The sequence below is a fragment of the Carcharodon carcharias genome, chromosome 15, assembly GCF_017639515.1.
Source record: "Carcharodon carcharias isolate sCarCar2 chromosome 15, sCarCar2.pri, whole genome shotgun sequence".
NCBI classification, from domain to species: Eukaryota; Metazoa; Chordata; class Chondrichthyes; order Lamniformes; family Lamnidae; genus Carcharodon; species Carcharodon carcharias.
Genome location: NC_054481.1, coordinates 88,573,402 through 88,589,165, shown reverse-complemented (window position 1 = coordinate 88,589,165; position 15,764 = coordinate 88,573,402). Strand labels below are relative to the sequence as shown.

Below are 15,764 nucleotides of genomic sequence, written 5' to 3'. Positions count from 1 at the left end.
CTGGGAAACTTGAGACTTAATCCAGTTTTCTGTCAGTCATATGATGTAATTTTTTAATCAGAAATAAAAGCCCCAGTTTGCTGTTTGCTATTATTTCCATGTGTTAATTTTCAGTGTACTACCGCGTGTTGGTCAACTTCACAACTTCAATCGAGTACAACCCTCAGTTGGAGAACTTTGAATCTGAAGCGTTCAAAGAAGTATCTGAAGGAATCATAGACACAGTAAGTATAGGAGAGGCAATCCCACTGCACGGTTCTGATTTTAAAGCTTATTGATTTTTTTATGACTACCAGGAAGGACTGAGCAGGTTGAGCTCTTCAGAAAAGAGAAGGCTGAGAAGTTGCTTAATAACAGGTCTTCAAGATTGAGACAATTGTTCAGCACAGGCATAGAGAAGATGTTTCCACTTATGGGGGAACTAGGTGCCCTGAATATAAGGTTGTAGTAAATCCAATGGGCAATTCAGCAGTAACATATTTACCCAGGGAGATTAATAGTGTAGAATCATTTAATGGAACCTGGACAAATACATAAGGGAAGAAAAGAGCAGGAGATTATGGTGCTTTGGTAAGATGAAGTAGGGTGAGTGGAGCATTGTGTGGAACTTTAGCACCAACACAGGGGTTTGTCTGAATGACCTGTTTCTGTGCTGTAGAGTCCATGCAATTCAGTGAATTGCTGAATTTTTGCTGCTGGATGTAATATAATTTGAGCATATGAGGGTATAGAGGATAGCTTTGAAGCTGCTGAGCAGTTGATGAGGACTTACTGTGCTGTAGTGAACCTGTGTAAAATTCTGTGGGATTTTTGGACATTTTTGAAGTCAAAATTATCCCCAGAAACACCCTTTATTTCCCAGATTATTGCTATTTAAAGATCAGTTCGCATGTTAGAGGCTACAGGACGAGAGAGGAATGTAGCAGGTGAACAGCAGTATCGGGTGAGCTCGACAGCATCCAAATAATCCAACTTGCTCACCAGAGGGAGGGTTAACATGAGTGACATTATAGTCAAGATTCTTGGCTTTAATTGGTCATGATTTCATGTTTCTCTGACCTGATTTGTGTGAAAGATTGTGATCTCTTGCTCTGGCATCTGATTGCACATTTTCTACCTTACAAAACTTCTCTTCCGTGACTCGCCAACCTCTTTCAAAGGCAGTAACTCATGCTGATATACCATTCTGTAGGTTCTAATTGTCCTCACCCAAATGGCCAATTCTAATGTGTGAGCTTAAAGTGTGAGAGCTATTCCACTGTGAGGAGCTTCAAAGCCCAGTTGTCATCCTGATGCTTGTCCACGGGGGAAGCATTGGAATAGTGGTATTGTCACTGGACTAATGCTCCAGAGACCCAGGGTAATGCTCTGGGGACCTGGATTCGAATCCCACCATGGCAGGTGGTGAAATTTGAATTCAGTAAAAATCTGGAATTAAAAGTCTAATGATGACCATAGAATCATTGTCAATTGTCATAAAAACCCATCTGGCTCACTAATGTCCTTTAGGGAAGGAAATCTGCAGCCCTTACCTGGTCTACATGTGACTCCAGACCCACATCAATGTGGTTGACTCTTAAATGCCCTCTGAACAAGGGCAGTTAGAGATGGGCAATAAATGCTGGCCAAGCCAGCGATGCCCAAATCCCATAAATGAATTTTAAAAAATTTTAAAATGTGAATAGCAATCGAGAGCTGGGAGCTCTGGTTGATTTTGCCCACTTTCCCACTCCACAATTCGTAAGACCAGCGTACTTACCTCTCCTCTCCCCACAAGCACAAGGCCAACTGTGGTTCAACCCAGTCCTCGCAAACCTGTATCTCCTAACTCGTAGTACATTTATCATCATTTAATTATTTATTAATCCCACAAAATTGGTCCTCTGTTTTACCACATGTGGTCTCAGAAGTAATTATTTTCAGTCCCCTCCCCAGGATATGTTGGCCATCTCCTGGTCAGTGTAAAGCCCTTGCTGATAGACCAAGCACATGTCCCTTCCCAGACGCTGGACCATTTTATAACATCCTACTATCTGGCCGTAACCTCATAACATGCTCTATAAGTGGTCTACCTAAATATGTCAATAATGACACATAACAAGTTGGTAGGTAGTGAGGAGGAGTCATCATGCTGGTCTGTCTGCAAACTCCAGGTTTTTCTGTATGAAGCCCAGTGTCTGAGCTTTGGTCACCTATAGGGTCCCTTGAGAACTGTGGTCCATTACATCATTTTCTGGAGGTTGACTGCAACTGATGTGATCTTTTATGATGTAGCTTATTGACTGATACGTCAATTGTTTATTACATTGAGCTGAGATTGGCTTCGGCAGCCAGCGCCAGGACCCTCAATCCAGTAAGATGCAGCTTGTATTGACATGTTTGCTGTGAAAGACCCTTACTGCTCTGACCCTCTTTGCTTTCACTGGACTAATCTTGGGGCCCTGACTGAAAGAATTTAGAATGTTGCATTGTGGCCAACATGCTGATTGAATGACGCCCTATCATATGTCCCATCACTCAAGATGGACTGTGTCTGGTTGATTCCTGAATGATCTATTCAAATACAATATTTTGAAGTAAACACAATCTCAGAAGCTTTGAAGCCTCCCCTCAATTCAGAATATTTAATAAATGTGCTTTCTTTACAGCTTGAGTCTGAATTTTATCGGATTCCAGGAGACCAATCAGTCACTGTGGTATGGATCAAGTAAGTATAGCTTCATCTCAATCTCAGTTTATGCCAAAATGATCTCCTGTAGGCCCAGTCTCAGACAAAGCAAAGCACATTATGATCATTCTCAAATTAGTTTTAACATCTATCATAGCTATGAAGGCTTCTCCACCAGTTGAGGGAAAGGGATTTTCAGTTCAAGTGAGTTCAGACAACCCTGAAATCATGAACACTCTTGGACCTTCTTTTTTCCCCTCCATTCTTAAAGGTAACTCTGTCATCTGGCAGCTATTTATTTCACAATTATTCCTACTGACACATGTTGATGTAACATAAACCTCTGTTTTTCTGTCCCTTCAAGATTTGGCTTCTAAATCAATGTCATTGTCATGGATTGTTAAGTCCTCATTTGGTGATGCATAATCAGTACTGATCACGGAAAGGCTTGTGGAAGTACCTTTGCACTGGGAAGTTGTTGACAAGGTGTTCACATTAAATTTATTTCACTGGGGGCAAGAGCAGGGACTTCACCCTGGAGATGTTTAACATACAGTGCCCACTTGCACCTTCGAACTTTTTTGGCCTTCTCATCCAGATTAATTTTATTCTGTTTGTTCCTTTTGCTTAGTGTAGCAGCTGAACCCAACTACCATGAAGAATTTATTCTGGATTGGTGATGACACTGGAGTCAAGTACAAGGTTTAGATAATGTTTGCTTTAACTGGCTACCTAAAGCCTGAAGTGATAAAGCTGTAAGCCATCTCATATCTCGCCTGAATTGGCTGCTATCTCAGTTATTTAATTTCCTAAAGGAAAAGTATGTGTGAATCTGATTCTCAATCATAGATGAACAAAACTGAAGAATGTCTATCCATATCCACACCTTCATTCTTCACCCTGACTGGCTGTCCTTCACTGACCACACCCTCTATCCAATGCAGGAACCACATTGGACCACAGAACATTTGATCAACTCTATTTGCACATTTCCATAATCCTCAGTCCTAGAATCTTACAGCACAGAGGGAAGCCATTCAGCCGATCATATATTTGCCAGCTCTTTGAAGGGGGGGTTCTGATTAGTCTCATCCCAGCTCTTTCCCCATAGACCTGCAAACTCCTCCGATGGAAGAAAGCCATTACAACAGCTGACGTGAACACAACTCTCAGTGACAGTTCTGATAAAGAGTCAATATCAAATTTGGTTTTCTAGGCTTAAAGGTGACCAATAAAGTACTCTTTCTATAATGATAACACTGGTTATAATGAGATGTGTAGATCCAAGGCTATTATAATGGAGTAAAATGGGTCTGACTCTATTGCATGCACCAGCTGCTCTGTTTGTCTGTGCGCCTGTATGTACATGGGAAGGATAGAAGGCACAATGATTTTACCAGTTGACCATACTCCTAATGAGGCTACAAAATATCCACTGCTGGAAAAAGAGATGATTTCTTTTCTCAGTCTTAATCAACTGAGGCTGATAACATAACAGTGAGATATAAAGTGAGTGATTAAAAGCTGTGAATAGTAATTGATGATTTCTCTGGGGATCAATGAGAACGAAATTGCCTGAAAAATGGCATCTGTCTGCAGCTGTAGCCAAGAATGATTTTAACAAGCAGACACTTTGATCACCTGGCACAAGAAGACAGATAACTATCCCATTGGCCCACGGCATTCCAACTTCATCAGTCATCGCTCCCTACGCTCCAAAGCACCAAAATGTTCTTTAGAAAAAAAAGACGCTTTCTACTCCTACAGATGACCCACTCCCACACTTTCCTCCAGTTACAATCAGTGTATTATTCTGTCTGGCTTAGTGAGCTTTGTGAGATGTATTGGCTCCTTACTGCATTTGGTGGAATAGTTTTAATCTTTACCTGACTCCATAACGAATGTTTACATTTTCCAAGATTGCTTTTCTCTGTCTTATTATCATGTTGCCTCATCATTAGTGAGAATGCTAATTTGAAAAACCTCTACCTCTCCAAAATGCAAGAACTTCTTAAAACTATGTACCGCAGCTCAGCTGTCAATATTTCAGCCCCATTTCCCTGCTACCTCATGAGTCTATTCATTGTGTAGCTCATGTGACCTGCGGGAACCTTAACTCTGCCTATGCTTTGTGATAAGTTAGTTGATGTTAACGGGGGCCATAGGGTCACTGCCGTTAGCTTCTGTGCCTCCGGATTGGTGTAGGGAACTAGGGCTGCCACTGCTCAGGTCTATCCTTGGCAAATGTGTGACCAATGGATTAGCCTCCCCGGGCCACCCCGCTTGCCTTGTCGAATAACTGGCTGAACTTCTGTCTGGGGTTCATGAATGACTGATGACCACTTGGAGATGTACAGGAGGAACTCAAGCTAATGGAGCTACTGCCCAGGCAACAGTTAACATCTTCAGATTATTGCAGAGGCTGAACAGGGCTCTTTTGACCCTAAGGAATGTAACTGCAGAAGTTCCAGCTCAAAGAAATGAGTTTGGCAAAGAGGTGTTTTGCCATTCACTATTTACAAATCATTTATTGTCCAGAGTACAAGTACCTCATAACAAATTTATTTGGCTTGTTGTCTTGATTAAAGTGCTTGTGCAAAGTTATAATTAACCTCCACTCTGGATCCAATGCACATGACAACTTATTTGACAAGCAAGACTTGAGAGGTATTACTTGTCTTTGTAAATTTTGTTCCCTTTTCCCCAGGAGTATGTGTAAAGTCCATTCCCAAAACAATCTCCAGAATGTCTGACCATTACTGCATCTCTGATGTTCACTCCCGCCAGCAATATGCACCTTTTCACTGGCCACTTTGGACGATAAAATATTTCAAGTTAACCCTTATTCACCCTCCACAATTACTTGAAAATGGAGTCCTTTTCATCAACGAATCACTTGCCATGCCCCAACCATCTAGAATTCCATCTGAAAACCTATGTTCTTCCTTCGTCTCTCTGACATTGTACTGGGATTGTCTCCAAGAACAAAGCAATTTGATAAATATAGAATTGACGAGACCAACCTTGATGCCTCTCCTCCCATGAGCTTCCTCTTCTGTCAGTCTTCCTCTGATTCCTCTTCACCTGCTGTACCTCTGCCTGCTGATGTAGATTCTTCAGATTCTCTTTAGTTGAAGGTACCCCATTAATTTTAACAAGTTAAACATGGTGTGAAGACTTTCCAACTCCCTGTGACACCCCCATCGCCAACAGTACAAACCAATTTTATTACTTGGGAAAGCTGAACCAGGTCAGTGTCACCCTCTTAAACCTGTCCACCGTGCTGCCCCCATTTTTTCAGATCAGATTCACCTTGGATTATATCGAGCTATTCACAGAATCATCCTTTTATCTGAAATCACTGCAACAGATGCCTTCTGTTTCCTGAGTTTGTGTTAATGGGTTTGAACCCTTTTCTTAATCTTTTGTTTTGATATCCTGTCTCCTTATTAAACTGTGGAAACTATTTTGTTTTTTTTTTTGGCCAAACCTCCTGCCATTTCTATTGTGTTGTCCGACCAATGCCCTTCGCTGCAACTCCCAATTAAAAAATAAATGATATAGCTGCCACATTTCAGGCTGCCTTGCTGTAATCACTGTCCGCTTTTATTTTATGAAGGACTTGTGTTTAATATGTAATGGCTTTAATGCCTTTTGTGATAGCAACAAATCCCTTAATTTTGCTTGCAGTGTAACTGGTTCATTGCCTGAAGCTGAGACAGCAAATAGCAGGAACCAAACTGCCAAAGCTTGTGTCGGATCTCTCCCTCGTGAGCTTTGGGGAATCATAGAATCACACAGCACAACATGAGGCCGTTTGATCCATCGTATCTCTTTGAAAGAGCTATGCCTTTAGTCCCGATACTGTCCTTTCCTACAACCCTGCAAATTTCTCCTTTTCAAAAATTTACTCAGTTACCTTTGGAAAGTTACTATTGAATCTGCTTCCACCATCCTTTCAAGTCAGCACATTCCAGATCATGAAAACATGCTGTGTAAAAGCAAAGAAAATTCTCCTCAGCTGCTGCTCTGTTTCTTTTGCTAATTGCTTTCAATTTGTGTCCTGTGGTTATTCACCCTACTGTGAAACAGTGGAAACATTTCCTCCTTGTTTACTCTATCAAAACCTCTCAACTTTCAGCATCTTTATTAAAACTCCCCTTAATTTTTTCTGCTGTTAGGAGACCAATCTCACCTTCTCTAGTCCATCCAGTGACCTCTGCTTAGTGCTTTCCCATAGCAGCATTGGTTTTTTAAAACTGATTAGGTCGGATGTTGAATCAATGCCCCCTTCTTGCGTTAGGGTCAGGGTTTGGGTTTCTAGTGCACTGTGCTTTGAGGCTAACCCAATGTTAAATTAACCTGACAATCTCCTCTTTAAAAGCCTGACAAGTGATGGGTCACTATTGATGACCTTTTACTTCATAGCCCTTTTCTTTTGATGGTCCTGATTTTTGTTGGAAATGAGTTCATTAGATGCCTGTTACATACAAATGCTCCATGAATGGTCGCTCTTCAAGTATAAGGCTAGGCTGAGAGTGTTGGCAGGCTGTTTGACACATGAGGACAATGGGGCCTCAGTTTTTCCCAATACAATGACCACATTTAGACTTTCCAACTTGATAGTAATCAGGAATATTTTTTAAATGATGAAAAGCTAGGAACAGTGAAGGGCCAAAGAGATGCGTACAGGTCACTAAAATGGAGCAGGCAAGTAGACCACATCTGGAGCAGTGTTTACACATCTGGGCACAACATCTTAGGATATATTGACCTTGGAAGCAGTGCAGCACAGAGTCAACATAATGTTACCGGGGATGTTAGATTAAAAGAGAGATCACATACACTAGACTTGTATTGCCTGGAATACAGAAGGTTAATTAGTAATTTGATTGAGGCTTTAAGACTTTGAAAGGATTTGATTGGAAAGATGGGGAGAAACATCTTCCACTAATGGAGGGAGACTACAGCAAGGAGACGTTATAGTAAAATCAGAGCCAGGTCATTCAGGGTTGGGGCTGGAAAGCAGTTCATCACGTGGAGTTATGTTGCTCAAAGAAGTCCATTTGATCCATCGAGTCCATGCCAGCTCTCTGTAGTGCAATCCAGTCACCTACCCTCCTGCCCTATCCCCATAGTCCTGCAGGTTTATTTCCCTCAAGTGCCCATTCAGTTTGAAACTGTTCATTGTCCCCATTTCCACCACCCTCGTCAACAGCAAGTTCCAGATCATTACTACTTGCTATGTAAAAAAAAAATAATTCTTCCTCGCATTCCCATTGCATCTCTTGCCCAAAACTTGAAATCTGTGTTCCCTTGCCATTGTACCACAAATTTGGAACACATGCCCACAAAAAGCAGTAAGTGCTAGCTTAATTTTAAACCTGAGATCAACTGATTTTTGCGAGACAAAGGTATCGATGACTATGAAGTCAAGGCAGTTAGAGGCAGTTAAGATATAGATCATTCATGGCCTCAGCGAATAGAGGAACAGGCTTGAGAATTTGAATGACCTATTCCTGTTCCTACATTTGTGGTAATGAATAAATTAATATTAAATCAACATGCTGGATAATGTGAGTACGCATTATCAATCAGACTATAGAATTGAAAGCTCTGGGATGACCAACATGGTTGCATATTGCATCTAGTTGGTTAAGAGTTACTTAGTTTATAAGGCTCTGGAAAAATAGGATGGGATCATTTACAATCTTTTAATTTTGGTTGGTGTAATTCAGTACTGTTCTTTTGTTGATTTATCTTTGGTTTGTCTAGTTCTGTATTGTCCTATCCCATTTAGTAGCTAGGACCCAAAGTGTTCAGTCTAGACTGACTAGGCTGAATGATGTGTCATATCATTTCAGAATCGTTTCTGTTTAACTTTGCAGGCAAGAGGACCAAAATGTGATTGTGGAGCTGGATGTGGGATCTGATGGAAACAGCAATGATGAAGAGATACGGGATGTGGTTTACTCGGTTGTGAGGAGTGGATCCATTGGCCCTTATGAAACCTCAGTCGAAGGCTTCAAATTCCGACACCTAGGAGAAGGTATTTGTCGTTTGTTCCTAGATTAGTTGGTGTGTCCATGTGGATAGTCAAAAGATCCACTAACATTGAACTGAAAATCTGGGTGCTCAATTAAGTTTGAGGAAAAGTCAGCTCTGATACGAGAACCAGTGCAGATCTCACCCAGATGAATGGACCTGGATCAGAATATAATGATTCCAGACTCTAGCAATTGTTATGATTCCAGTAGAGATGGATAACTTTTTAAAAAAAGACATTCGAGTTCTGAGTAAAAAGCTGAACAAATTACAAACACGATTTCACGTTTTAAGACATTTACTGTAAGCACTATTAACTAAACACTATTTTTGTAGGCAACTTATGCTTTAAACTACAGAACAGAAGTTTTAATCGTGTCTTTTTTTAAAATGGCTGTATCAGATATACATTACACTGTCCTTTAAATAGACATTCGATTCTCCCAGAACCAGTCCAAAATGATCCCTAATGGAAGTAAACTTTCGGGAGCTCTTTTCCTTTCCCAGCCTGCAAACTTTTAACCCAGAACTGTTATTCATGATGTAAGTTTTCCTGGAAACTTCTTCCCCTATCTAAAACTAGGAAAATCTTCCAGCTTTGTTTTAAACCCCCATAAATTTTGTCTTTCCATCTGAGTGTGAGTTTCCACCCATATTCTTGTGTGATGTACCACACTTGCTCCCTCCCCCGGGTCCTGGCAGACTAACCCATCTGTCTGTGATACTCGATGATGTTTTAGGAAAGCCTATAAACCAATTTTTACATTGGCTTTGTCTGTACCCATCCCTGTGACAATGTGAATCACATGGACCTTGTATCCATGTAGAAATGCTGTTAGCTATTCCTTAGACCCCAACTCTATCCTACCCAAATGGACAGTCCTAAATATATCCTTTGACACCCTGATATTTTAAGTACTTCCCTGAGACTTGGAGACCCATAGTCTATTTGTCACCCTCACAGCTGCCATTATCTGCAAGTGTGAATACCTTGCACGTTCCTCCCAGCAAAACAATCAAGGCCTTCCTATATTCTTGAACAACGATATCACCCAGACCTATTGTCAGGCAGACTTCAGCACAGGTCACATTGCCCCCTTCACTTTACCCTAAATTAAAGACAGCCCCAAAACATTATAAATAGTCCACACTAGTCAGGGCTGAGAATGTATCGTAGATTTTGACTTTATTCCTCTGTGTTGATGTAGGACTGAAGCTGGTGTATTGTTCACAATGTAAAGTGCTGTGTGTCCCATTGGCATAAATGTGCAGCTTCAAAATATTGCAGACAGTTGGGAAATGTTTTTTCCTGGGCGCTCATTCCTGAGGTTCTCCACCATTTTATTTTGAATAACCATTTTTATTTGCGTTTAGCAAAATGTGAGGTGTCCATCATTAGGGAAGCGATGTTTTTGTCTCTTTTAATGCCAACATTGTTTACGAATAACCCTAGCATAGACACATGTGCAGTCACCTCCTGCTCCACTTAGGTGCCTTTGCCAGAAGATCGCACATCACTGCAACAATGTGACTCCCATGTTTGCCTCACTGGTCAGTTTTTGTAGTACTTCTGAGAAACTGTGTTCTGTGTTTTAGGGTTTAGTAACTAAGCCAGCAAGGAGAATGAACAAAATTGCATTTAGACATCCCCACTGAAGATTTTAGGACGTTCCAAAGCATTTTACAACCAATAAAGGACTTTTTGAAGTGTAGTCACAGTTGTAATGCAGGAGATACGATAGCTAAAAATTGAAATATTGTAGCCATGAAAAGCTGGTGCTGGAGAATACCTTGCTACTTATCAAATTGACAAACCTAATGTTGACAGGATCCAAGCTAGTTGGTGAAGCTGAAACCAAGGCACAGAACTTTTCTTTATTGAGAGAGTTTATTGACTAGTTCAGTTTCAGAACTCTCCTCCCACTCAACCCAGTGTCCCAGGTGTCCCCTATTTATATGTGTTCAAAGACCATTAATGGCCATCACCTGTTTCTCTTAACTTTAGCAATGTATTTGACATGACATTAACAAACCTTAACAATGACATTGATAAGACATTAACACATTATACCCACTATTCTTCTGCTAGGTTAGTTTAGTTTGATTTTCTCACCCTGGGTGGGAACAAGCTGTGCAACTTTAAGCTCCACCTTGTGCTCCAACTCTTTGTTTTATTCATTGCTCCGCTTTGCCAGCTTAGATGGAAATGTAAGAACTCACATCCATGGTCTGGCTGACTGCAAACCCTTGGTTAATAAATAGAGGGACTGTACTCATGACAGTTACATCTTTTGTATAAAATGCTCTGTTACTGTTAATTGCTGTTCTGGGATTGAATGTTTTCCTGCTGAGCAGCTGCAGTCTATAACATTAGCAAATGGAGCGGATTTTTAATTTCCTACTCTGAACTTCCTACTGGCTAAATTAAGCCTTTCTCAATCTGGACACAGTGGCTTACTCTGTGTTTGTGCAGTATTTTAAAATTTCACAGACTTTTACATTGTCCCTTGTGATACATACATTAATTTAACACCTTATGACCTGACTGAAACATGCGTTTTGCTGCATGAGCTAATGCGGCCACAAATCAGGGCCCTAGGCCCAATTTTACCTGGAGCCCAATGAATACCGTAGAATCCAACAGCATAGAAGGAAGCCATTTAGTCCATCCTTCCTGTGCCGGCTCTTTCAAACAGCATTGAGACCAGTCACATTGTCCTGCTCTTTCTCAAGAGCCCAAAAAATATTTCCTTTTACATGTATTTATTCAGTTCCATTTTAAAATTTACCACTGAAACTGCTTCCACTGGATTATCCACAACATCATAATTCACTGCATTGAAAAAAGCTTATCCTTATCTCGCCTTCTGGTTCTTTATCTAATTATCTTAAATCTGTGTCGTCTGATTACCAACCCTCCTGCCTTTAAAATAGTTTCTTTCTCCCTATTCTACCTTTCCTTATCCCAGAGGGCAGTGGATACTCATTCGTTGAGTATATTCAAGACAGAAGTTGATCAATTTTTGTGTATTTAGGGAAGTAACAGTTTTGAGGATAATACGAGAAGGTAGAGTTGAGGTTGATGATCATCGATGACCTTACTAAATGGCAGAGCAGACTTGAAGGGCCAAATTGGCCAACTCCTACTCCTATTTCTTAAGTTTTAAGAAACATAAGTATTTCATAATTAATAATGCTGAGGTGTATTCATTCTTTGCAGATCTGGTAAAGCCAGAACCACTTTGCAGTAACACTAAACAAATGTATAAATTGAGTGTGAAGGCTGGAACTGACTTGGTTATAAAATTAAACATTCTCCTCCAGGAAATCTTAGTCAGTTTTGCTTTGGTCACCTGTTGACAACCAGATTCAGGTTTACATGTGCAAGGACCACTTTGGCAGTGGCTATGAGGGTGACTGTGACAATGAACTTGTGTGTGCCTGGCTCATTCCTGGAGCAGGCAATGTTTGTAACATCCCCCATTTTGAAATTCATAGAGGCTCTGTGTACTAAGAGGATTGAATACATTTCATTGTCTCTTTGCCAGAGAGAACCAGTGGAGCAAGCAGGCAGCTTCGTTAGGATTGCTGGCTTCCCATGGTGCAGGGAGCCATTGACTGCTCACATGTGGCTTTGCGGGTGGCATATACTGCAACCAGAAAGAATTTCACTCTCCACTGTCTCGCTCGTGTGCAACTAAACTCTACATTTCACACAGGTCATTGTTCGTTATTCTGACAGCAGTCATGATGCCTTCATTCTGCGGCAAGCCACTGTATCTACATTTGAGGCACTATGGCAAGCTAGATGGTGATTCACTGAGCAGCAAGAGTCATCCACCGACCGCTTAATTCATGAGCCTGTTGTGTGACCCGCGCACACGTGCGCAGCATTCATATAGTGAAAGTCATGTTGCCACTCAAATGTAATTGGGCAGACCATTGAAGTGCTGAAACAACATTTGTGCTGCCTGGACCACTGTGGAGGAACCCTGCAGTATACGCCATAGCATGTGTAATGATTTGCTGTGGTCTGCTGCATGATGTATCACCTCACCACATCATGTGGGCACAGCCTTTGGCACCAGCCAAACAGTGACAAGCTGAAGGTGAGGTGGGGAGGGAGGCATCGAAGGAGTCAACCAGCACATTCCTTTACTGGCTGAGCTGACTTTGACCCATCCAATGGCAATATCAGTGACCACAACTGTAATTCCTCATTCAGCAACAGTCCCAGTCTTTCCCTCCCCTCTGTTCCTGACCATCACAGTGTCCTCTTGACAGCAATGTAAACCAAATTTATAAATTGAACATTGCCTTATTGCATACAAAAGTCAACTGTTCATCCTTGTGTATTCCCTTAATGCTTGACTTCCATGTGCTTAACATTGACTGGATGCTACAAGCATTTAAACGATCGTGCAGCAGGAGGTTTGCGTGCATCAGAAGCAAGGGGCATGAGTTAAACACAACTGTTTTCAGAAGGGGTCAGGTGCTGAAGGCGGACAAAGGATCAGATGTCTTTCAAGCTTCATAGCTGGGTTTCTGTGACACTGCTCACAGGGAGCAAGTGAGCTGCCCTCGGCCAGACAGGTGTCAGACATCCTTGGAAGCTATGTGAAGATCTGTGGAGTGTCCTCACTGCATGTCATCATCATTCTCCTGCAATCGAAAGCAACTATTAGGGCTTCCACTGTATCCCCTCCACTGTGACCCTAAGACAGGAGCATTATCACATGGAGTATGTATGCTGCCATAAGCTAGACTGGAGTCAAATGTTCACAGATGCAATGTGAAGGTCTCTGGGGTCTACTCTTTGCATGTTGTCGTCATCCTCCACAAATCTAGCAGCTATGAGGGCCTCCTGAGTGTGCCTGTCTCGTCTGGCCAGTGTGAGGGCCTCATCGCTCTCATCATCACTTTCGAGGGCCTCCTTATCCTCAGCACCGTTGATGTCCTCCTCATCAGAGTAGACCTCCAGCTCCTGCATCATCGCCTCAGCCAGCTCCTCTCCCTGTTGCAGTGCCAGGTTGTAAAGGGCACAGCAGATGACGACGATGCGTGACACCCTCTGTGGACTATATTGCAGCGCTCCACCAGACCAGCCCAGGCACCGGAACACCATTTTCAGCATCCTGATGATTTGCTCCACCAAGTTGTGAGTTGCAGTATGAGCCCTGTTATACTGTTGCTCTGCTGCAGTCTGAGGCTGCTGCACGGAGGTCATCAGCCACGTCCTCTGCAGGTAGCCCTTGTCCTCGAGGAGCCAACCCTGCAGCTTCTGTGAACCCTGGAAAACATCAGGGATCTGTGACCGACTGAGACTGTGGGAGTCATGGACACTCCCTGGAAAGCGTGCGCAGACCTGCAGGATGTGTTTGTGGTGGTCGCACACCAGCTGCACATTCAGCAAATGGAAGCCCTTGTGGTTGACATAGCTGGCGTGTTATGATGGAGACTTGAGTGCCATGTGAGTGCAGTCGACCGCACCCTGCACCTGTGGGAAACCCGAGATCTGGGAAAATCCAATTGCTCTTGCGTCCTGGCTCTCTTGGTACCGGATGAAACGCACAAAGTTGTGTGAAGATGGCACCTGTGACCTCATGGATGCATTTGTGGCTGGAGGTTTGTGATATCGCACAGAGGTCACCTGTGGAGCCCTAAAAGGAGCCACTGGCATAGAAATAGAATGCCGTGGTCACTTTAGTGGCTGCTGGCAGTAGATGCCCTCCCCGTGGTGCCAAATCCTGCAGTAGCTGGCAGATGTTACCGACTGGTTCCCTAGAAATGTACAGCCTTTGGCAAACTGGTTCTCAGTCATCTGCAGGAATGAAAGGCGGTGTCAGTAGACCCTGGACGCTGATCAACAACTGCTTGCTGTGGCTCTTCGGCAGTGTGTGTGGGAGCCCTGGCCGCCCCTTCTTCCAGAGGGTGCTGCTTCTCCCTCTGTGCGGCCAAGTGCCTCAGTCACTCTCTTCTCCGTCGTCCTCATTTTCTGTACGCCACGAGGCATACAGGTAGTTCACCAGGCCCCATGATCGTGATGTACTCTTCCTATAGGATGAAAGAAAGAGATGTGTGGGTTAGCATGGGTATATTAAGAACCTGTTTTAGTTAAGTCTGAAGATGCCTTAATGCATCCTGGAGAGTGCTGGCCACCATTTGGATGGCCAGAGATTAGTGCGCTGCATAACTGCCCGAAACCCCACCCACCTCCATCCCTCTCCACCTGACCGATTGGCAGCAGCTTTGCCCATTGGACTGCACGCTGTGCTCTCAGCTCAGGCACAGGCATTCTCCTAACCCGCGCTGCAAGGCTGCACTGTTAGCTTGAACCATGGGGGAGACTGGTACAAACCAGGATGATGACATTGTAAGGGGCTGTGATGCCTCCACCAGTGACTGCTCCATGGTCAGCTTTGGTGAGGAGATTGTACAACATGTGCAGTCGTACAATTGTTCTGCAATCCACTAAAACATTCATTAGTTTGCAGTCTGTGCCGGGGCAGGTGAAAAGCTCTGGAGCACTTGGTGGCACTTTGATGTCTCTGCGTTGCTTGAGTGGGCAGAGAAGCTGGAGGCCCGACTCCAATCATATCAATGTGGGTGTAACTGAACTGTCTCAGCTGCAGAGGAATGGTCATTTGAGCACAACTTAAGTTGTAGAGCATGAGTGGTGGTTGGAGCCATTGTGTTTTATCCGCAAGGCTGAGGATTACATAGACAGCACGTTTAGGGAGGTGGTCACACCGCAGCTAAGAAGTACACTGGCAGAGAGGGAATCGGTGACCCCCAGAGTATCTAAGAGAACCAGGCAGATAGTGCAGGAATCCCATGAGGCTGTTTTGCTCTCTAATCATGGGGAGGCAGTGGCATAATGGTATTGTTGCTGGACTAGTATTCCAGAGACCCAGGGTGACGTTCTGGGGACCCGGGTTCAATTCACAGCAGATGGTGAAATTTGAATTCAATAAAAATCTGGAATTAAAAACCTAGATTTCTGAGGCATTGAGATCAGTTCTGGGGCAGGTGAGACCTGTACAAGAAGGAC

At 43.0% G+C, this 15,764-nt stretch overlaps 1 protein-coding gene across 4 annotated transcripts in view; it reads left to right on the top strand.

Moving 5' to 3' along the window:
* Positions 1 to 15,764, top strand: part of hspg2 (heparan sulfate proteoglycan 2) — a 519,883-nt gene that overhangs the window by 194,624 nt on the left and 309,495 nt on the right. For all 4 annotated transcript variants that reach the window (XM_041206462.1, XM_041206463.1, XM_041206461.1 and 1 more), the window contains 3 exons: positions 115 to 224; positions 2,649 to 2,707; positions 8,557 to 8,717. In XM_041206462.1, the coding sequence (XP_041062396.1) occupies positions 115 to 224; positions 2,649 to 2,707; positions 8,557 to 8,717 (330 nt within the window). The remainder of the gene's footprint in view (positions 1 to 114; positions 225 to 2,648; positions 2,708 to 8,556; positions 8,718 to 15,764) is intronic.